This window comes from Akebia trifoliata, chromosome 8 (assembly GCF_017979445.1).
Source record: "Akebia trifoliata isolate Shusen 1 chromosome 8, ASM1797944v1, whole genome shotgun sequence".
NCBI lineage: Eukaryota > Viridiplantae > Streptophyta > Magnoliopsida > Ranunculales > Lardizabalaceae > Akebia > Akebia trifoliata.
In genome coordinates, this window is record NC_141382.1 from 51,325,119 (window position 1) to 51,348,900 (window position 23,782).

The following is a 23,782-nucleotide window of genomic DNA, read 5'->3' on the forward strand; positions in this document are numbered from 1 at the left end:
AGGTTCAAATCCTGCCAGCACCAAGTTACTGAACTCATTATAAAAACATGCTTACTGATCAAAAAACAAATAAAATAATTGTGTCAAACTATCCGAGGTCTAAAAAACACATTTTCCTGACTTAGAAAAAAAAAAAAGAAGCCTTACTTAGGACTCATCCACCATCAAAACAAATTATTTGACGGTGGATTAGCCCTGCAAAGCCTTTTTTGTCCTTACTAAGTCAGGCAAGTCCTGCTCATGGGTCTAAATCTTTATGAACTAGAATGCAAACTTGAGAATTTTTTTTTTTTTTTCCAAAAAGCATATAAATATACTATTATAATGAGAGAAGGTGACACCAAAATTAGGATTTAAAAAATGCCCCTACCTTAACATTTAAAATTAAAATAATTAAGATCATTTTGATAAAAATCAAGAAAATGAAAATTGCAAACCCACGTTAATTAGTTTAAAAATTACAAAAATACCATTTTTATTATGCCTTCCACTTCAATGATATTAACCATTCTCCATTCGCTGGGGCCCTCTTATTGAGGCTTGAGCCATCTTTAGCTCCCATCATTTCTGGTCTCCTCAACGAGAAAGCTAACTTAGGCTACGAAAAGTGTTGATTCTGGAGGTTGGGCTTGAACACCTACCCCCCACCCAACCGCACACCCAAAAAAAAAACCTCTTTATATATAAAATCTTAATATTGAAATTTAGATGCTAAGCACTGCCCCCCTGAGCAAGGCACATATCACTAACCAAGCACATTAGCTGATTAATTGATATAATATCATTCATAAGATTACATCAAGATAAGTAACATTTTCACCAATTCCCTATGAAAATGAATTGGATACGTCATGAGATCCAAAGCATCTATATTTATGAGCTAAACAAATTAAGAGAATGAAATAACAGGATTCATCAACACCAAACAAGAGTAGAGAAAAATATTGGTGCCATAACCCTCAACCCTAAATCAAGAATAGCTTCAATGATGGATGCTCACGAAAGAATGGCAAAACAAATACCTAGGCTCACCTTCCCCCCCAAGACTGAGGTTAAGCTGCTCGTGTGCAACTATACCTGCCAGTGAAAAAAATTCTCTAAGAAGCCTACTTTGGTGTCATTTTCAGCTTCTTGGGGTCCAATGCAGCTAAGCCGGTGCCTAATCCAACAGGAGGAGCCTGAGCCTGAGCCTGATCCTGATATTCTTGACCAGCAACAGATCCATTCTCCTTAACATCTCCTGGCTTGTTCTTGGTGGCCTCCTCTTTCTTTTGTTCCTCAGATGATTGAACATTATTTTGAGGTTCTGAACTCATCCCTAAGTTAATGATATTGATTAGTTGGGTGAGTGGTGGCAAAGGTTGGACGGGAACACCGTGTGGACGTACAAGGAGGCCTCTAGCAGCTGCTTTCTTCCTGACCTCAGCCGCTGCACGGGCAGCCCGCTCGTCAACTCCCCTACCTCGAGGCAAAAAAGTCTCCCCCATAATAGATTTGTTGACTGATGCTCCTGCATTTCCAGATCCTCCTGCGGCGGCAGCTTGAAATGCCTGTATCAGGTCGGGGTGGGCCTGCCACGCAAAAGCTATTGTCAGAATAGTACTCCACAATTCCAATCATTCCTTTGAAACAGAAATAGTTTAAACTGGAACGAAGGTTGCTTGGTTCAGTCCAGTTAAACAGCAGTACAACGTGATCATAACATCATCTAATGTCGTTTATATAAAAATAATAAACCATCGTCCAGACCTTGTCTCAATGACTAGAGACGAGATAGAGGATGCTGTGAAGAGGTCTTCCTCTCTAAATGACTGGAGAGAGCTCAAAGTGCCTTTTGCCATTTAAAAATAAATAAAAATAGAGATCATCCTAGACTGAGCTCTATCTAACAACTAAGTTTGACCTTCTTGAATAAATTCCTACGTCCATTTCCCATCACCAACATGTTTTCAATTGCAGAAACAAAATTTTGAAAATGATGTACAATATGAGACTGGTGGGCAATAACAATTGATGGCTAAGGTATGCAGTGAATGGATGATTCTCTTTACTTTATGAGGCCATCTATCGAGAGACCATGAAAAATTTAAGAGCTCTCCTTTGCTGTTTCTAAGGGTTTCTAGATAGTATTAAGTTTGAATTAGGATCTTTCAGTCAGGGAGCAGGCCGATACAAGTTTATAGGTTTGCAATGTGGGTTCTACAATTGTGGGTTCTACAACAGTGACTTATCTTGGGCTTTCTTTAGGTACCAAAGAAAAATCTAAGGAGTGTGGGTCCAGTCATAGAGAAATTCAGTGTGACACCTTGACTGTGGAGGCTTCTTTGGTATTTTATACAGATTTTTTAATTATAAAAAAAATAAAAAAAATAATGGTTAAGATGCTAAAAGTCCCGAGGAGATGGTTTCTAGCTTTTTCTATGAACTATTTTCAATTTGAATTAGCGAGACTTTATATTTTAAAAAGAAAATCAGAAAGTACCTTTAAGATATCAATAGCCTTTTGAGTAGAAGTGGCATTCACTGCCTGCCCTTGTTGCTTTTGTGCATTTAGCTGCACGAGTAAAATCCAGCAAGTTAGAAAGCCAGAAACTTTTTTACACACGATTTAAGATTGCTTAATAAACTTGATTAGGCCATTGCATCCATTTACCTGAAGATCCCGCATTGTAAATGTCTTGATCCAGTTCTGTGAGTCACATGCCCTTGAATCCTCTTCCCCGAGCTGCTTGACAAGTATACTGTAGGTCTTCTTTTCATGCTGTCAGCCAAAATTTTATTATCCGACACCAAACATAAATTTCATGGCTAAAATGAATGAAATGCATCAGATAATTCCTTTGAAAAACTCACCTGTAGAGAGAGTTTGAATGCGCCCATACAATTGAACGCAATGGCAAGAGCATGATAGCATACTGCAGTTTGAATATGCTCCTCACCAAGAAGCCGCTCATTTTTTTTCAAGGCTTCTTGTAAATAACGAAGTGCTATATTCATCTTTCCGATATCCTGGTACATCATCGCAACATTTATGAAAGTTGCAGCAACATCAGGATGATCTGAGCCGCACGATAAACTTAGTAAGAGCAATGTTTGGGACATATGACGCAAAGCAAGCTCCGTTTGGTTGAGACCATGGTAGAAAAGAGCCATATTTCCATAGCTGCAAAAACACAATCAAAGATCATATGAGCCACTAATGAGAAAAAGAATCAATTACTACCCGACTGGCTATAATGTATGATATATCCCCATATGGATGATTTAGTATACTTCTCTTGTACATCTTTTGAAGAGCCTTTCCACTAAAGATCTTCAGCATATTGCTTCACAAATGATTTTTTTTCCTTTCTACTCTTAGTTTACAACTTACCAGAATAAAAGAAAAGAAACCGAAGTACCCTACAAAAGAAAAGATATGGTATGACTAGGTACCTGTGAGCAGTATCAGGGTGGTCCAATCCAAGGCATCGCTCATTTATGATCAACTCTTTATGTTGTTGCATTATGGCTCCTGCCATGTCTCCAGCATGATAAAGAACCATGGCAAGGTACCTGATAATAGATAAAAAATACACTGTCAACAACTAGGTGTAGCAGGCAGACAGTACATTTGAAATCAACAAGCAGAAGTGGTTCAAAATCAGACATACAGCAAACAAAATATGTGATGAAGTTGTGATTACTAGAAGAAACATGTGCCCACTTCGCTACATAACAGACGAGACAAATGGTCAGGCAAACCAGTCACAATCTTATTTGTCATAAGAATCTTCTCTTCATCCACAAATCATGTTCTCAAGTAAAATCCATGTGTAAGGTTAACAAAGATTATATTAACCATCTCTTATTTCATTGTGAAATTGACAAAGTATTCCGGGGTTCTTTCTTCAAAGAATTCAGGATTTGTTGGATTTTACCAAGGATGCTCTTAGATATTTTTCGGAGTTGGTATGTTAACACTTTCTCTGCTGAACGGTGGCCGACCTCAAGATTTCTACCCTCCATATGACCTAGAAGATTCTATTTTGAGGCATGCAACAATAGAAACAGAAGTGGGAAATAAATCTACTCCATAGCTGAGAGAAAAAATGTAAATAATGTCAACGACCAAGTAGTGAGGCACCAAGTCACCCAACAATAATAGGAATCAATAATCTGCTTTGTTCAGATTAAGGTTTCGAGTGAAAAAATATCTCAAACCATTACCCATAGCCACATACAAATCTAATTGATACAAATTAGCTCCTCCCATCACAAATTTTTGCCAAGGATTCGTCAAGTATATTAGTCAAAACTACAATCTGGAAAGCCCCCTACTTTGAACGTTGCAAAATTCATTAATTAACATAGAATAATAGAATCAATGTAAAAATCACCACATGCATTATGTACTTGTATATACAAAGCTTAAGCTTTGTTAATTCCTTCAAGTTTACTTGTTTGAATTTATACTCAGAATATGTAACTTTAAATGTCATCTGCAATATCATAAAGAAGAAGGGTACGAAGGAGAAACAGCAAAATGCTTGGAATAATTACCGGCAGCAATTTGCAACCTCTCGATGCATGGGACCAGTAACCTGCATCCACGATTAACCGATAACATGAACTCAAAGTGAAATAAAATGAAAATTGAAAAAACAAAGAGGTATTGCATGTAAATGGAGAATAGCATACTTGCTGAAGAATAGAAAATGCTTCAGAAAACATTGCGTAGGCCTCATTAAGCATTCCCTGAAACATAATAACAGAATAATTACCACCCCTTATTTCCAAACAAAGTATTCCACCAAAGAAATTTAAAATCATTCTAAGTGCAAGAAAAGGATATATTTTAGACTAAAAATGATGAAGCACAGCAAATACCTCAGCCAATCGGACCTTCCCAGTTTCCACAAGATCCCTAGCTTCTGAACATACTGGAATTGAATGCTTCACTACAGGTTGGAGATTCAAGATATCTGATGTTTGGAAGGGCACTGCAGCATCAAGATCATATTTTCGTGCTGCAATTGTCATACCTACCTGTTAAGAAAGATAAAACTCGAGTTTTATACTAGATAATATGAAGAAAAATTACTGAAAATAATAGAAAAACCAGATTAAGTACCATTTCAAGATAGCTTTGGTCATAAACTGATATATATATATATATATATATAAGTACACTCTAAAGTTTCAAACAATATCTAAAAGCTTGAAAGTGCCTTGCGTAGAAAAGTATATGCACGCAATGCTTATAGATCTTTGACAACAAAAGGATATTATTGTAAGACAGTGATACTTCCAGGTGCTATCCTGAAATTCCGAGAAATAAGTATATCTCAACCTTAAATATTAGTTGTGACTCCTTATTGTAAAAGGGTCTAGAGCTTGTATGTAAAGTGATGTAGGACAACCTAAATTTGTATGATTCTAAAGTTGTTCTACTTTGGGAAGGGTGGTGGAAAGGGCTAAATAAGTGGTGATGAAGATCACGAATTATTACAAGGATTTTTATTTTTTTTCCTGAGAAAAAGAGTTTCCAAAATCCCAATTGGCTATTGAAATGTAAAATGCAAAGTTTTGCAAATTACTATATTTTCAATAGGGTGAAAGAAATGGTTAATGTTTATAGGGTAAGGATTAAAGGTTAAGAGAATGGGGAAAGGATTAAGGTAGAATAAAATGATTTTTTTTTTTTTTTTTGGACAGTAAATAAAATGATTTTGAGAATTCAAGAATTCAAGAATCAAGAACAACGGAATAAAAGAAATAGATATAAGATTAAAAGAAAAAGAGAAGGGGCAAAAAGATAAAACCTTGGTATTACGCCAAGGGTTTCTTGGAATCACACCAAGAAGGATGGCATCCAATCACTATAAAAGCTGAAAATTTTCTTTTTATTCATAGACTTATAAAAACAATTACAATAGACATATATATAGGCTAGACTTAAAAACCTAATCCTAAAATTACATAAAAGTAATCTCTTTTGACCTTGAGAAGTCAATCTTGTGTAAGATTGACACTCCATCGGTATTTTGACCATAACTTTCTCAAAACTCGTCAGAACTACGAATTTTGGGCTCGTTGGATAGGTAACTAAAGAACCTATCAAATGACACCAAAATTGACCAAATATGACAAATTTTGATCCCTCAAAATAAGACCTAAAGAAAAATGACGTGATTAATACCTAAACTCTTATAGGATTTCTAAAATAATTAAAATACAAAAATAAATCAAATAATCTAATAGAAAACTAGTCCCAATAAAATTAAAAAAAAAAAAATTAATTCTAGATGCAAACAAGATGCAATATAAATTATTATTCCAAAATTTCCATTGGAACCGGTGATTGTTGGCTTGATTTTCGACCCGCATCCAGAAATTTTAGTGGTTGGGAGCATCTACAGAAAGATGTTCATCAGATCACTTTTCCAAAACAAAAACTCCATTTACATTAGGCACTATCTCACTTCTTACATATTAAGGTTGCTTTTGATGAGATCAGAGGCCCTATTGAATCCTAAATTCAATTTATCAACTTGAGAAGCTATCTCCCTATCTCATCCCCAAGCCACTACAAAAGATTGACGTTTCTATGCATGAAATCTCAAAAGCTTTTGTTGGGTGGATAAAAGTTTTTTGTAACCTTTATACATTGTTTCCTTCACACAATTTTTAATTCATTCCCATCCAGATTACAATTACACATGCATGTTTGGCACAAAAGCAGCATAAGAAAGAGGTTAAGCTAAATTAAGAAGGCATTGAGGCCTCCACTCATAATCAAAACGTAATTGCACGCTATTGTCATTATAAGATAAAGACTTGTGGTTCATTGACATGGAATGAACTCCAAGTTACCTTTTGGCACAAATTACGAATAGCTGAAACTTTTTTGACTTGCAATCTTGAACCCTCTGGCAACTCAAACTAAAAAAGAAAAGGTTATTCAAACAAAAAATATATCAAATTCTATTATGAGAACTCAAGTGCAAATCAAACCCAGTTACTGATACCTGATATTTGAATTTTGCAAATTCGTGAATATCAGACCAGAGAACTTCTGAGTTAATAATCCTATATGAAGACTGATTATTCCTCTCAAAAGCTTCACTTCTCCACCTTGCCCTAGAAGATTTACCTGAAACTTGATGGCCCACTTGATCCTGAAAAAATCATTTACATAGCTTTCATGCCTGGTTAAACATCCGTGCATTGCTAATTTACACAAAGAGAAATGGTAAAAATATACACACGAAGTAATTGAATGATCACTTTTAGGTAATCATGTAGCTCATACAAGGTAGACAAGAATCAATGTAAATCTGCTTATACTATTCATGATAAACAATCAATGTTCCTTCCAAATATGGCAGGATATAGTATTCAATATACATTCATCTCACTCAAGGGATTTTTTATACATTTACCTAGTAAAAGAAATCTCTTGCAATTCTAAGATAACCAGAACTTAAATAAAATATCTCTAGACATATTATAGGAAAAACTGAATTTATTGACCTGTTCGCTCAGTACTTCTTTGAACCACTAGATGACATGGTATACATATATAAGTAAACCCCAAACTTTTGCGATAAGGCCTCAGTGATTATAACAAAATAGTGAATGTAAGTTATTTTAAAATACAACGATAAAAATGAAAAGTTCATTAGCATTTTAGACATGAGTATATATGAGCATTTGTCTGTGTTTGTTTGTGCATGTTTGTATGAAGAAACAAACAAACCTATACTAAAAATGGCATGCTGCTCAGCATAATACTTGATGATTATCTGCTAAGACGGAAATGCAACTGAAAACTAAGATACACTGGCAATGGGTAGATCAGAGGTCAAGACTAAAGATTCCAGAAAAAAATGATTTACTTAAGAAATTAGGAAAGAGATTAGACATCCATGTTTCTCATACCTTCTTTTGGGATCTGGGCTGCATACCATTAGAAGTACCTTTTGGGCCAACAGGTTGAATATGTCCAAAGAAACAATTGAGGAAGTGTGCTATCGCTGGCCCAAGATCATGATCTTGTGACTCCCTCAGAATGTCCTGCATGGCCAGATAAAGGTGCCTCAATAGAAATATAAGTTTTATGATTGATATAAGTATGTCAATGTCATACAGTAAATGCAACTAAAACAAGAGAACAGATAGTTTTTCATTCTTAATCAGTGATAAGAGTTGAAATATTCAACTATTATTAACTGCATTTTATTTTTTTTCAGCTCACAAAAGCTTGAAGAAAATTATTTATGAGACAGCACAAGAGCTGGAAAAAAAAAAGTGTACAACACACAACTTCCTTGATAACCATGAGTGACATAATAATGACTTGATAAACTATTAAATATCTCACTCAGATTCATTTTTCTAGGGTTTTTTACAAGTACTTGCACTGAGCCACTTGAGCTGCCCAACTGGATGCGAGCACATGTAGATCAAAGCAGATAAGCAGGGTCAGATTATAACCCTTTTTTAATGAGTTAAAACTCATTAGGAAACAACTCAAAATGGGGATCAAGATGACCTGTCAGATGATACTTGCACTAAGGTTTGATGGAGATCCTTTTAAATGTAGTCAATGTAGTATTTTTCTCGTGGTTACTGACATGGGTACTGATAGAATTTTCAAGCAGGGAGAGATGTAGAGGATGAAGACTTAAAGTTTAAAGCTACTTAGAAAAAATCTCAAGTTTTTACAAACATCACTTAATTCTAACATTTTAATCTCTTGCCCTCTTGGGTATTCATTTTTATGAGGTTTTGAAACTCAAAACTAACAAAAGAATCTGTTTTCAAGGCAACAGCTTGGATCTCAATAACAGAATTTGCACACTATTTCAAGAAGAAATCCACAAATGAAATAGAGAAATATGACAGAAAACGAATACAACCATTAAAATATAATTTAGGTCCTTAACAATAGATTTTTTATTTACTAGATTCTTTCAAGGGCTTTTAAAGAAGATTGTGCGCGTGGTCTAATATGCAATCCAAATGCATGGAAAAAATAACTCCTTTTGAATGGCTCCTATATCATGTTTGTAATTTTGTTTGATAACTCCTAGGCACCCATACCATCACAACTCAATAACAACAACAACAACAAAGCTTTATCCCAAAGATCTGAGGTCAACAAAACTAATCCTACTCCTGTCCAGAGCCAAGTATGTTGTTATTGAAAGTGAGTTCATATCTTCTTTTACTATCTCCATCCACATTCTTCTGTTTTTCATTAGATGGGTGCTAGGCTCTAAGAAAGAAATAGTGCATATTGATCGGACAGCCTGTTTATTGTAAAAGCAACATAGTACGTAGAAAAAGCAGGGTGAGAGAATTAAAGATTGGCACCAAAACCACAATGCTTTTACTTTCAAGTTTCAAATATGTTGGAAACCCGCATGGTTGTTCCAATTACTTTGAAAACATAGAAGGTGCAACACAAGAACTCCCTTGTTGGATCCCAAACCAGAACTCCACAGCACCACCTAGTTTTAGAATGTTGCATTTAAAAACTAGGATCTAATGACATTAAACTAGCATTAACATGGAAGATCTATTGAATGAAGTTACATTCTATTTACATGCAATGGCAACATTTCAGATTTTTACAGCAACTAAATGTGCAATGGTAAAGGTTCAAACCAATATCTCAAAATTGCAGAAAGAACTTCCAGAACATAAATAGTAAAGCAGATAAGAAGGTTCACCTTGAGAATGTGTTTTGCAGACCTAACAACAATTTCGACAACACAAAGATCCCAAATATGAGGTAAATGCCTAGTCATTTCAGCTATCTGGAGAACATGATTCAGACTCATCAGAAAGAACAAAGTAGCAATTAGATTAAAAAGGAAAAAAGAAAGAAATATAACAGATCATCAAATTGGAATTAAGAAAGGCTTACTTTCCTAATTTCTACAGGTTAAGAGAAAATGCATGGAAAAGGCAGTTAAACAACATGTCCTTTATGCACAAGGAACGTCCACATATTTAGCTAATGCTTACTTTTCCAATATAACGGACATTAATTCCATGAGCATGTAATGCTTCAGTTAATGTCTGACCATCCATGGGTGAAACCTCAAGCGTGCAAAGATCTTGAACAAACTTGGGGATCACTTCGTCTTTAAGATACAAACAAACCTTCCTCACACTATCTTCATCAGCAGCTACCTCCTGATAAATACGAAGGGATTAGACAAGAGAACAGAAAATTGGAAGTCTATTAGAATTACAAAGTTGAAATCAAAAGGAAGCATAAGCATCATCACATAGTTAAAAATTTTAAATAACAAGACTTACTTCTCGACTCCCAGCCAACTTAAACTCGGTAAATACATTAGGGTTCAAAAGTATTTCCTCAGACAATACACCATTTTCAGCAGGTGCAGAATCACATTCTTGGACAGCCTTAATATTCCCACTTGTTGTATCCTGTGAAAACCATTACAAAGTAACTCTTAATGCGCTTAAAATAATTAAGAGGTAGGCAGTTGAGTACAAATTATAGGTACAATGTTTGTCAGATAGACAAGAAAATATATGTTGGTGCCAGACATGATAACCCTGGGAAAAGCATCAGATACAAATGCAATTATTTATAGTACTGTAATATATATAATAACAAAATCTAAAGATTGTGTTAAACACATTCTAAGAAGACTTGTAGATTGATGGACACAGTAAAACTGCATCCCCATATATATAAATATATATATTTTTTTTGATGATGAATTTATTAATAGAGAAAAGAAGAAACAAGGGGGTCGAGTGGACCCACCGAAACAAAGGGAAACTAAAAAAACACAACCAAACTACAAAAAGCCATCACGGCAAAGAACAAACCCTAATCCCATCTCGCTACAAAGTCTTCAAAGAAAGACCCCCTAAATTCCTCATAAAGTTTGCTCCAAGTGAAAAGGAACAAAGAAAAAGGAAAAATTAATCAAGATTTTGCTGTAACAACCATTTTCACAAACATTTGATACATATCAACGAGTGTTCAACATAAGAGATCATTTAGTGAAATGTGATGTTCTTATTATGCAGAACAAAATATACATACAATTCTACCTTTACTTTGGACCAACGCCATTGTCCAGGTTCCATCAAAACATTTGGAGGGATATATTGTGTCATTTCCCTCCCTAATGCATTTTCAAAGCTAATAGAACATGGGGAAGGGCAGTAGCTATTTTCTGCTCCCCCCTGCAACAGGCAATGTCTCATACACAACCTTGTTCATTGTTACACTTGGTACGGGTATAGCTGCACAGTTTGCTGTTTGCTAAATGGGAAATAAAGTCACGATCGTAGTTTAAAATATCAGTACCATGATTCATGATGGTAAGTTCACAAAATGTATATAATGCAACAACGAATGCAACGTATGATAGTGGCATTTACTGATATCATATTGATCCCATATTCCCACTAGTAACAAAACAATATATATCCTAAAATGAATACTTACAGAAAACTTGGTTATGATTAGTTGCCATATTAAGGGGTTAAGATTCTTTGATTGAGGTAACAATTCAGCCAGGTCTTCATACACTATCTGCAATGGATGGTTAAGAACTCTAGATTGATTGCCATACACATGATGGTAAGGAACATCAACATCATGAAGGCCTCATCCAACACATTCAGGGCCAGTTGAACAAATCCTGTTAGTTCAATGTTTCTAAAGTTCATACTTTGTTTGACACAAGTTTGTTCATATCCGCCCAACTACTGCAATCCACAGTCTTTTTATCATCCTCTCAATCTTGCAGAACCTTTAACTTGCAGTCCTTGTAGTTGGGGGTGTAATCGGCCTTTGTTACGCAAGACCAAACCATCTCGATCAACATTCCCTTAGTTTATCGGCTATTGGGGCTATTCCCATATTTTGCACCAATTCATTCATTTAGAATATCTTCCTAGTTTTTCCACTTACCAAACTCGACATCCTCATCTCTACTACTCCCACTCTATGATTGTGTTATGTCTTGATATTTTATATAGTTCTTAACATATAAAAAAATAACTTAAATTATCAGAACAAATTTTAGTTCGGCTGGTCATGAAATTTGAAAGACTTGCTAATTACAGAATGAGTTTCATCAAGCCTCCAATAGGTGATTGGGATTACTTTGTGATTTGGGAGAAGAGAAAGAAACTTAAAAGGTAAAGTCTAGATCGAATAAGCGACGGCCACAGAAACAAAGTCGCTGATATAGAATATACCGATGGCTTTCCAGATCGACTGTCACTAACAACCAAATATAGCAACGTTGAAATTGTTGGTTGTCACTAAAAATGCATATAGCGACGGTCTCATAGTTAGCCGTTACAAGTGCTTGAGACTTCTATTGAGGGTCGTATGAAAAGTCAATTCAATCGATTGTATTCTCAAAACTAAAAGAATTTCAAGAACCAATTTATTTAAAGGTAGAACCAACATATACCCAATAGTGATCAGGTATAAATGCGCACAGAACAAATTTAGACCAATTAAAATTGGGTCCAACTTTGTTTGGATTGGTTAAGTATCGAGTAATCAAACTAAACTATTGACACCCATACATACAAGTACAGGATTCGGCTAGGATATGAAAGCGAACTAAGTACGGTCTCACAAATAAAAGGATTCCAGTCAGTTTTAGGAAACCATCCTCGAAAAGGTTGGCGAATATCAATCTGCCTTGTCACATGGTTAGAGCATTTTGCTGCAGGGTTTATACATTTGGGTAACCTGCTAACATTAGTGGTATTTGAAGAAGACGCTACAACAACTGAAGATCAGATGAGAATATAAATTAATGGAAAACATAAAAATATTGACTCAATTAAACCTTAAAATGCTACAGGTTAAAGGTGAACAGATCAACTGCTACTTTCGAGGTTGGGCATTTTCATTCTCTACACACTCACATGCAATGTCACACCTAGGGCCGTCCAATTAAAGATAAATAGATACTACTTAATTAGCTCGAAATGCTTACACTACATGTATTTGTTTCAAAAAATATTTAATAGATAGGAGAAAGTGGTTATACAACAATACACATAAGGATAAAGAAAATTAGGGGGATTTTCTTTGAAGATTTTGTTGCGAGATGGGACAGGGTCTGTTCATTGTCATGAGAGTCTTTTGTTTGTTTTCGTTGTTGTTTGCTGTTCTTTTATCTTGTTTCCTTTTCTTTGTTTTGGGTTGGTCCTCTCAACCCCCCTCATTTTCCCTCTTTTAATAAAATTATCTTTATCGATCAAAAAAAAAAAATAGTAAATAAAATCAGTTCCTACAAAAAGAGATCAGATTATATCTATATACATGTTACAAAACTGTACGTCTAAATTAAACCTGAGTAATCACAAACAAAATAGTAGTCAGACAGAGACGAAACATTCTTTACCACAGCATTTGAAGCTAACTCTGAATCACCATTACTAACATTAGAAGAATCAATGACCACAAGGTCTTCTCCATCAGGTTTAGATCCACATTTTGATCTCTCTGCAGCTTCAGCCTTGCTCAGATTAAGCCATGTAAAAAAATTAGGAAGGCAACAAAAGAACCCGATGCTGAAGATACTGTCCATAGAGGAATAAAGCAGGAGATTACCTGGCAAAAGGCAGAAATAAGTTCAGGCCTCAAAACACAAAATCGAGACCTGGGCCCAGTATAGTTTGCATCGCGGGGAGTTACCCTCATCAAGTCCAAAAGATAATGCCTGAAATCCACACAAAATAAAGTGAAAAGCATGAATGATACCGTAAATATTTAAATAAATGGGATGAGGATGACGTGGATCAAGGATTAGCAGTGATAAATCAGACCATGCCTGGCAAGCTGCACAGACTAATTTACACATTATTTAAAACCCTCATTCAATACATAATTAGTATATTATGGATAAACTAAATTAAATAAATGGGTAGATTGAAAATAAGGTATTAAATTTTGGTTTTGGTATCTATTCAGTCAACTTGGAAACGGAATATTTCATTCAATTATAACTTTCCCAATCTTCCATCGCACTCTAAAAGCAAGTATCCATAACAGTTTGGCATTGGGTAAGAAAGGGGCATAGTGTATTATTGACAATTAGGGATGGTCACCATCCTCGCTTTCGGTTTGACCCGTGTGTAAATTAACACAATATCTCAGTATATTACATGAAAATATGTTGAAATTTAATACAATAATTGCAAAGTGTTACCTTGATTAATAACTTCCATTATTTTCTAAAATATATTTGCAAATAAAATGTACATATACGCGATTTCTGATAGAACCATTAAATAGAGGGCTTTGTGTCAGATTTCTCATTTTGTATCCATTATCCAACTGCCTTGGTGAGATGTCTCAATCTAGGAAAGTACCGTGGCGATGTGTTATAAAAAAAAATAGCAGCGTATTAAATTTTGATTTCAGTATTTATTTTGGATAGTCTGGAAATAGAAATATTTCGATTAGTGTGGAAATAAATATGATTTCTAGAAATGATGGAAATGAGAGAAATATTGAAGAAATTTTCATTAACCTTATAGAAATGATAAAATAGGTATTAAAATACACTCATTAAGTTATCAAAATATAAAAAAGTATCATATAAAATGCGAAATTGAAGATCAACAATATTTTGCCACATACCGGCAAGTATTGAGAGTCCAACAATGGAAATGAAAATAATAATGTTGCATTAACTACTTACAACTTAATACACTACAATGAAGAAACTATTAAGTATTGCATTCATGTGTTAATATATTTCTTTTATTTTTTTTAGTAAGTCTTAATAAATCACTAATGTATCCAACTAATTAAAACGTGAATCATTGTGTGCATGCTTTTATAAATGTAAAAATATGCTCAAAAAACATTAAAATAAGACAAAATAGATAACTAACGAATAAAATAATTCACTTATATCAACATATGAATGTTATATGCAATTTTTTATAAGTAAATACTATGTGTAATTTACAAGTTCCTTCTAAAAGAAATTATAAGTTTTTTTCCAAAAAAGAATATTTTAGTTGAAGTTTACTATTCATCAAAATATTTCCACAGAAATATTGCATTTTATTACCTATATTTTGATAATTGCAGTCGAAATTCACTATTCATCGAAACATTATGCGAAATGAATAGCGATTTCCACCGAAATATATACAATAAGAAACCGTCGGTTAAATTTCGTGTCAGAACTTGTGAAAATGGAAATATTTCAGTATATTTTGTGGAAATAAGTCGAAATTTACTACTATGATTTAATAGTATCACGAATTCACAATAACCATCAAAAGTTTTCCTGACTAAGAAACGAACATAGTTTAGTGTATTGCATCGTATACATATCAATTGGTGTCCAGTTTCTCTTTAAATCTCATTCAAGATATCTCATTCTACCAACTTAATGAAACCGAAATTTTAATCCTTGGATGACCTTCATAGAAAATAACTAATCTGGGATGTCAACTATTGTGCACCATGATGCTTTTATTTTTTGAATTCTTTAACGCACTAAAGAAGTTCAAAGTCCTCTTGAAAGATAGGCTTTTATTCATTCTCCACAGAAAACCAGCTTCTTGGGGTAGGAATTCCAAGGAAGCACTAGATGTCCAATAATTAGCAACAGTGAAATCCTGGTTGGGAAAATCACTAATTTGAGTTATTAAGTCTAAGCTAACATTTACACGTAGGTTTTTCAAAATGCAAGCACTGGGACACAATTAATAGTCATAAATTATAGACAAAACAAAATGATAGCTGCTATTGGCACCCAACTTTTAATTATTGCACCCCAATTAAAGATTAAAACACACTCTTCAAATATTACAAAGGTTTGGCTCAAATTATAATGTCCACATTATAACACTTTCAAACAATTTCAGAAGTTTTTTACAATTACGATTAGGCTCAAATAGAATTCTAAACCAAAAAAACAGAAATCTACCAAAAAAAAAAAAATTTTTGAGAGAGCTTCTATTGGCACCCCTACTTTTACGTATTCTCAACCATCCCCTCATTTGCTTTATTTTTAATTGGTGTGTAATAAGTAAAAGTTGGGGTGCCAGGTTGGATCAAGCAAGTTGTTACCTATCATCACTTCCGACAATACCCTTGCACTCCACAGGGGCAGCCAATTTGACAACATTGCCAGATCCATCGAGGACAGAATGTTCCTTCAAATGAAGCTGCTTGGCAGCCTCTAGTACCTAAAGGTACATAAGAGTTAATTCTCATGAGAAGAAAAATCATTTGAAATATGGCATCTAAATAAATCAATAAGTAGGTTAAATTGATAAAACAATATATGGAATAGATAAGAAATAGAACGAAATTATGAAAATATCAGGACCTAAGATTCATTCATAAGAAGGTAGAAGTTGCCGTCAATATAATGAAAAACAAGGTTTGGTGAAGCCCTAGTGCCCAAGGTTGGCACACTGGCGGTGGTTGGCTTGTGTTTAATGATTGACAGTCTCGCTGTCCAGCGGCAATTATTTGGAGATGATGACAACTTAATTGAACTTTGTCTTTCTCTTCTTTTTTTAAAGACACACAACATGGAAGGAAAAAGAAGTGCATAAACAATTTGCATAGGGGGGAGGAGTGTGGTGATAGTTAGGTATCATTATCACAATCTTTGGCGTAGGTTCTCTCTTGATATAATTCTTCAATTTGGCATTGCAAACCACCTCCCTAGCGGTGTCACCCAAATATAGATGCAGATATGGCCTTTGCATCTTGGCATGAAAAGGTATGGATGAGGTGGATTAGACACCCTGTTTAAACTAAGAAGACAACTGTTTGGGAGTCATTAACTAGATTGAGTGGGAGAGGATGAAGGCAATGGAGAGCTCCATGAGAGGAAGGAGAAAGGAGCATGAGATGGTGAGAGAGATAAAATCCTTTGTGAGTTGGGAGATAAAGATAACCATCCCCTCCGTTAGTTGTTGCCCTAGGAAACTTGTTTATTGACAAAATGTAATGCGTTGTAGCAAGGTCATGATTCTCTTGACCTCTTTGTCCATCTTGCTGACTGCACTTTGCCACCTCACTCATAGTAGCTCACATGGAATACACGTGAACTGATTTGCTTTGCACCAAATGATGATATATTTTGTTATCAAAACACCTGAGGAAACTTTTAGAAAATTTCCAAAACAAGAAGAAGACAGCAAAATACAGATAATGTGGTAAGATAAATCAAACTCTAACAGGCTCCTCACCTTAGAATGAAATGCTTCATTCCAGCAAATTTTCTTTCCATTGTCAACGGATCCATATAAAAGGGAGTCTGATTTATCTCCTTGAAGAATACCAGGTATAATACTCTACAATAAAATATACAAAGTGGAATTAGAAAATGACCAACTGGATAGAGCTCCAAGCTACTCTCAGCACACAGAAGCACAAAGAGTTAGCTATAGTAGGAAAAAGAAGAAGGGATGGCCCTACATAGATGTTATAGATCAAAATAATGTGCTGGAAATTGAGAAATACAGCCCGCAGAGGAAGAGGGAAAAAAAAAAACAATAGATCATATTCTATTACTTCAAATCGTTCCACCGAATAACAAATCACGAATTTTGTCAAATCACAATGTCTATGAGAAATCTAACCATATCATTTTACAAGCGTTGCAAGGAGACATATAAGGAGGAGTTTGTTCTGAAATATACACAAGGCTAAAAATGTAAATTAAGGATGTATCAGGTTTCAGTACACACCTGTGCTACTACTCTATGACCCCTGTAATCTATTAAGGCCATAGCAAGGTTATAAAGTCCAGGAACATCAGCCTCCTGGTATGCTTTGGTTCCTTTTAAATCATTATTTGCAGAAGCAAAAGTAGCCTGCTCACTGTCAATCGACTGTGAGTCACCAGGTACATCAGGAGATACGTCCATGACAACGTGAACTTCCTCTCTATCTGAGCCATCAGATTTCTCCTCATTAGAAACACCACCAGATCCATGCAACGACTTGCTGGACGCCCTTTCAGATGAATCAGGTAAAGAGTTTGTGCTCTTCAATTTAACATTTGATGCATGATTTTTAGACAGCTGTCCAAGGTCCACATCAATGGCAAAGCTGAAGAATATATTGTTGTGCACGTACCTAAAACAATACAATAAGACATGTTAACCCAAAAAATTTAGATAATCATTAGGAAAATCTAGAATGAACTAAAAGGCATTGCCCGCAATGAATTTAACATTTAGAGCAGGAAAATAAATACACAGGGTTCCAATAAATAAAATACAATAATAAGATGTACTGCCACGTTGAGACAGAAACAAAGTTGGCTCTGGAAAATCGAAATAGACTTTTCTAAGTAACAAATGCATTTCATAACAGAAACAATGTATCAGAAATATGATGGTATGTTTCAATTACATTATCACAATGTAGCATAATTGAATAATTGCATAGTAGACAATACAGCATAAAATTATCCACGAAAATATCTGCATTATACCCTAAACAATATTTTATAGAATGTGGCATAATTAAACCAAGTAGAGGAAATCAACAGAACCTGTGTAGAGTTGTAGGCTGAAAAAGAGAACAATAACACCAGAAGGTGCTCTGTATTTGACATAGGGAAATGTTTGCAACCAATACTATCATTTTGATTCATTACCTTCTATAGCACTGAGGAAAAACATGGCAAGACTTCAATACACCCATTAAAGACGGGAAATAGAAGCAAACAGACTTTGGACTTACCAAGCCTCAATAAACTTGTGAGAAAGTAGCAAAGATATAAATTATAAAAGAAAAATTGCTGACACTGGTGTTTTAACTTCATTAACAATAATATATATATATTATTGACATCAATGGAGATCAAATGCCAATTGTCTACGCATGATATCTTTGAGGATTGGTGAAAGAATTCTCAAAGAAAGGGATTGCTTTGGAAGTTTCTTCCTTCCGTCGTTTGCAAGGCCCTGTGTAAGAAAGGAACAAAAGATTGTTTCATTATGACGACAGTCGCAAGGAAATCGTTTTGAAGGTCAAAACCTTACTGTATTCTTCATTCCCAATCCAAAAAGGAATTTAGAGGCATGTTGGTCTGAATTTGTCTTTAGATGGGAAAGTTTAGTTGGTATTAAGCTTTTGCATTCGTTTGTTGGATCCTTTGCCTAGGTTAAATAGTACTTCCAATGATTACTAAATACTTAGAGACATAAAGCCAACATTGGACTAAAAGTGCTTGGTGAAGCCACCGCCATCCATGTAACCAATAAAGTTGCCTAAATAGGGTAGAAAATACAATCAGTAATTTAAGACAGATTATTAAGCAATATGAACAAAATATTTACAAGGAGACAAAATACAAGGAACATTCTTTAGTAAGTTTTACTCACATGTGAAAACACTCTGGATCAGTTGGATTAATAGGGGGTATACATCTGCTGATTACTCCAACTGCACCACTAACTGCCGCATTGACAAAGTCTGAAGTCACTTTATATAGAGCCCTATCACGCAAGATCCTACCAAAAAAAAAATCTTAAGAAGATAAAGACAATGCTGATCTTTCATATTACTAAACAATCAAATCTTCAATTTTTTGCAGAAGTTATACGTTATGATAATCAACAACAAAATAACTAATTGAAATGGGATGACAAAACAATAAGGAAAGAATAAATGAATTAAAATCATTCTTTTAATAATGGTTAAATCTAAATTCAGTAATGAATTATAGAAAAAATCAGAAATACACCTTTCTTGATGAGTTGAATGAGGAAACTCGCGACAAGACTGCAATTCCTCATTCCAGTCTCTCTGCATTCCAATTATCTCACTTCCATATGAAAGAGTCAGAGCATCCTCTGCTCTGGCTGCATCCCTTTTATGGTCTGCAAATAACGGAAACCATAGTAGTTCATTCAGAAAACGTAGCAAACGCCAACATTACCAAGAAGAAGGAGAAAATAAAATGTCAATAGTAAAATATATATAGCCACTTCTATTGTAGTAGAAGACAAGAAAGACATGATCATGCCAATACATAACTACATAAACATATTTAACAAGAATCCATGTAACAAACATGTTCATTTTCCTCAATGACTTTTCGTGTCGAAAACATATACAACCATTAACAATTTGTTTACTGTCATACAAGGAAAGGTTAGAGCTAAGTGAGACAGAGACAAACGTCAGAATTTGACACTTAAAGAAATGTATTGCTTCTTATAATTGCGTGTCTTCTTTTTACCATTGTTATCTTTTCTGCTCTTTGTAGATCACCTAGACCTACGAGGCGTTTTCATAGTTCCTTTATTTTTCTAAGAAATAGTTATACTTAATATTAAAAAAAATAGAAATAAAACAGTATTCATGTTCAGGAAATTATACTTGAAAATAAATTTTAACATCAAAAAAAGGATACATGCCTATGAAGATTCTACTCTCAGATGATAACTAAACATCAAATTGAACCTTTGAGTAATTGAAGTTACCAGGAATAGGACATGCTCCAAGCCAGGAATTTGGTGCTAACATGGACTGGACATTTTCAAAGGGGTGTGCAGAGGCCCTATGCTCCAAAATTTCACGAAAAGCTTCACAAAATTTAATCCAAAAGTCAATTGATGCCCATGGCTTGATCCACGCCCTATAGAAAATAATGTTCTCTCCTTGTTTTATTACCTTTCTTGAATTTAGAGCTAATCTTCTGCAGGAGACCAACAAGGGTGGTTGCTTCTGACGCAAGTTTGGCCGGCCTTGCATCCAAGGTATTCCCCGTGCTTGAGTTCACATAAAACATTTTTGTGGTTCCCGTGATACAAAATTTATGTCCCTCCAATGTCACTACATCGATATAAATCAAATCTCCAACAAGCCTGTAAATGAGACAACAATCTAAATTTGTTTGCTAAAAGAATGATAGAATGTAGGGAACTCAAAAGATATCTATGAATGTAGTACATTTTTGTAAAGGGCTTTACCTCCTATAACTTGGAGGAGGATTGAATGAAGAAAACACGATGCTCTCCACAGATTTGATCTCTTTAGAGGAAGTTGAGACCAAATTACTAAGTGAACCAGTAACATTCTCCATGAAACCCAGACCGTCGAGCTCTGGGATTTCCACTTTCACAGCTTCTGGATCACAATACGTTTGAGGTAGTTGAGAACCAACTTATATAGAAGATAAGACAGACTTTCAAAACATATCCAAATATACAGAACCTTCAGTTGTGTTTCGTGATGTCTCATGCTGTAATGCAAGTGATGTTGATAACGAGGCGTGAAGAGTGGAAAGAGAAAGCAATTCTCTTGAACGTTTGACATGAGCCCTTATAGATCTATCGTCGTACAATGCTGCCATAAATGCATCATTATTATAGCCACAAATTATAAAGGTGATAAAACTACTACTAAAAAATTAAAATAAGCATTCACATACAAGGAACCATCTCCAAGGAACAACCACCAGTAGTAATATCTGCAACCTCAGAAAGTTCATTGTAATCCTCGAGATGATGAACTGAACCATCCTTGGTATGCAATATTAAATCATAGCACGTAAAATAGCAGGTCTCTGGAGCATCGAAAAGGAATTGTCTCAAGTCCATGACAGAATCTCCTGGATTTAACTGTACGTTGAAAGCCAAGATCAACAAGATATTAGAAAACAAGAACAATTTACTGATAAAATATCAACTTCAAAACAACGATTGTCTAACAGAAAAAGAACAGAAAGACTAATAAAAATCGCATAAATATTAAACATCTGATTAGAACAATGAAGACACCACAACAGGGACAAATGTTCCCAGCAGTTTCATTGATCAAATTAACTCACTTGTAACTCTAGCTTCTCGCCATTTGGTGTTTTAACGGAGGTAGGATAGAGATGAATGTCGCCTGTTGCACACAAAAAACACGAACAAAGAAAAATGTCAAAATCATTGGCACATAAAACTCTTGAATGTTCGTCATTAATGTTTTAATCATCCAAATAAAAAAGATACTCCTCAAAGATAGTCGCCGTAGTCGAATTCAGAAACTCTGTGGCTTGGAATAGTGGCTAGAAAGTTAAATAATGATTATCTAACCTCTTCTTCTCCCATGCGTCCTTCATAGACACATAACACGTCGTAGAATCAATAATAATGGTCGATATATATTTGACCATTCATCTGAGATCAATTCTAGGTGATTACCTCCTAAAACCTAAAAAATCTCCCTTTATTCATCTGAGATCATTATTTTTCCCCAAATTTTGAAAGTAGTCTTACAAAAACTACATAAACAGTACAAGTCTTCCACTAAATTAAGACTCTTTTAACTTTTACCCAATCCAACAGGGTAATTTAAGCAAAGAAAATGTAATCGCAATGGCAAATAACAAATTTTACGCAAAAATCCAACAACACAAATGATTCACAAATGACAACTATGAGGTTACCTTCAGCATGTTTAGCTTGGTTTGCCTCCGAATTCGACTTGGTATTTGTTGATTCTTCGATAGTCGCAATTCCATTATTACCACCATTAGAGGAGTCTAAACTACTCGATTCATCCTTCAATGCAACATCAGGCGAAGACACTGGTTCAGAAGAGTTTGTAGAATTCTGCGAGACTCTCCGATTTTTCCCCTTGTGAGACTTCCCCGCCATTTTTCAAACCCTAATTTAAAATTCACAAATCAATCATTCCAGTTTAAAATTATCCTAAAAAACAAATCTCGAAATATATTAATCAAAAACCGCTAAATTAAAAAATAAAAATAAATGTAAGCTAGAAGCGTAGAACTCATGGGGGCGCAATATAGTGAAGAACTATGAACAATCGCTAAATAACGCAGGGACGTAAGCTTACCAGATGATTGAGACAAGAGAGAACGTAACCAAAGAGAAAAAAAGTTCAGGCTTTAAACACTTCGGCGCTTCCCCTCTATCTGCGGTAGCTTCGTCCAATGTTTTTTATGGACAAAAATACCATCGTAAAAAGGTTTTATTCTGACCTATGATTTGATAAGAACGGTAAAAGAGTAGGAAGCGTAAGGATATAATCGTCTACATGACAAAGCTGGAGAGAGTACTTTTCATGTCGAAGCTAAAAGGAAAGTGAGAAAAGCTCTTTCTTTTTTTAGCAGTGAAAAAAACCGATTACAAATCACCGGTGCATTTGAGTGAGGGTTTTAGGGTTTTAGGGTTAGGCCACGTGCCATAATGCCACGTGTACTGAAACAGAGGAACTTTTTGCGATTTCCCCAAAATACTTGTATTCCCAAATGATGACGTGTCACTTGACCTCAGTCTACGCTAAAATAATATGAAAATTACTTAAATATTCTCATATTCAACTTCTAGCCAAAGCCTACAGATTTTATTTTTTTAATTTATGAAAAAACTATAATCTTTGAGCTCTTCAATTTTTGTGGTAAGTTATTTTACCAGCTTAATTTTATTTTTGATAACAAGGTATCCGTACTTACGTCCAATTAGGAGGATTGGACCCTCCCACTAGCACGTGCAACGCTCGTACATCACACGCATCAAGTAAGTGTGCAAACGCCCTTGTAGGTGGCCCCAGGGAAAATATTGCTCATACTAATTACCAGCTTACTTATAAGTTGATATTAACATGCAAGTGTCGATACCATTACATAAATTCAAAACCCACCTTCACCCACTAATTATTGACCAATAATCTCATTTGCCAGATGAAAAATAAAAAAATTTATTTGAACGTGTTAAGAATTAGTCTAGTGTGATTTTCCCATTTGCATATATGCATGTG

General features: G+C 34.8%; 1 protein-coding gene across 1 annotated transcript; it reads right to left on the reverse strand.

Moving 5' to 3' along the window:
• Nucleotides 1–740: 740 nt before the first annotated feature.
• On the reverse strand, nucleotides 741–23,124 carry LOC147397652 (clustered mitochondria protein-like). Its single transcript, XM_086449518.1, has 29 exons — nucleotides 22,859–23,124; nucleotides 22,446–22,666; nucleotides 21,840–21,901; nucleotides 21,441–21,630; nucleotides 21,224–21,355; nucleotides 20,980–21,136; nucleotides 20,681–20,874; nucleotides 20,491–20,592; nucleotides 19,749–19,884; nucleotides 19,387–19,515; nucleotides 17,740–18,130; nucleotides 17,239–17,343; nucleotides 16,103–16,221; nucleotides 13,622–13,730; nucleotides 13,413–13,526; nucleotides 10,315–10,446; nucleotides 10,018–10,188; nucleotides 9,720–9,806; nucleotides 7,924–8,058; nucleotides 7,011–7,160; nucleotides 6,856–6,924; nucleotides 4,870–5,028; nucleotides 4,681–4,737; nucleotides 4,543–4,583; nucleotides 3,436–3,555; nucleotides 2,854–3,163; nucleotides 2,654–2,761; nucleotides 2,483–2,554; nucleotides 741–1,571 (listed from the first exon to the last, which is right to left on the reverse strand). The coding sequence occupies exons 2-29, from the start codon at nucleotides 22,654–22,656 to the stop codon at nucleotides 1,107–1,109; spliced, it is 4,227 nt and encodes a 1,408-aa protein (XP_086305644.1). The 5' UTR covers nucleotides 22,657–22,666; nucleotides 22,859–23,124; the 3' UTR covers nucleotides 741–1,106.
• Between the last annotated feature and the right edge of the window lie 658 nt (nucleotides 23,125–23,782).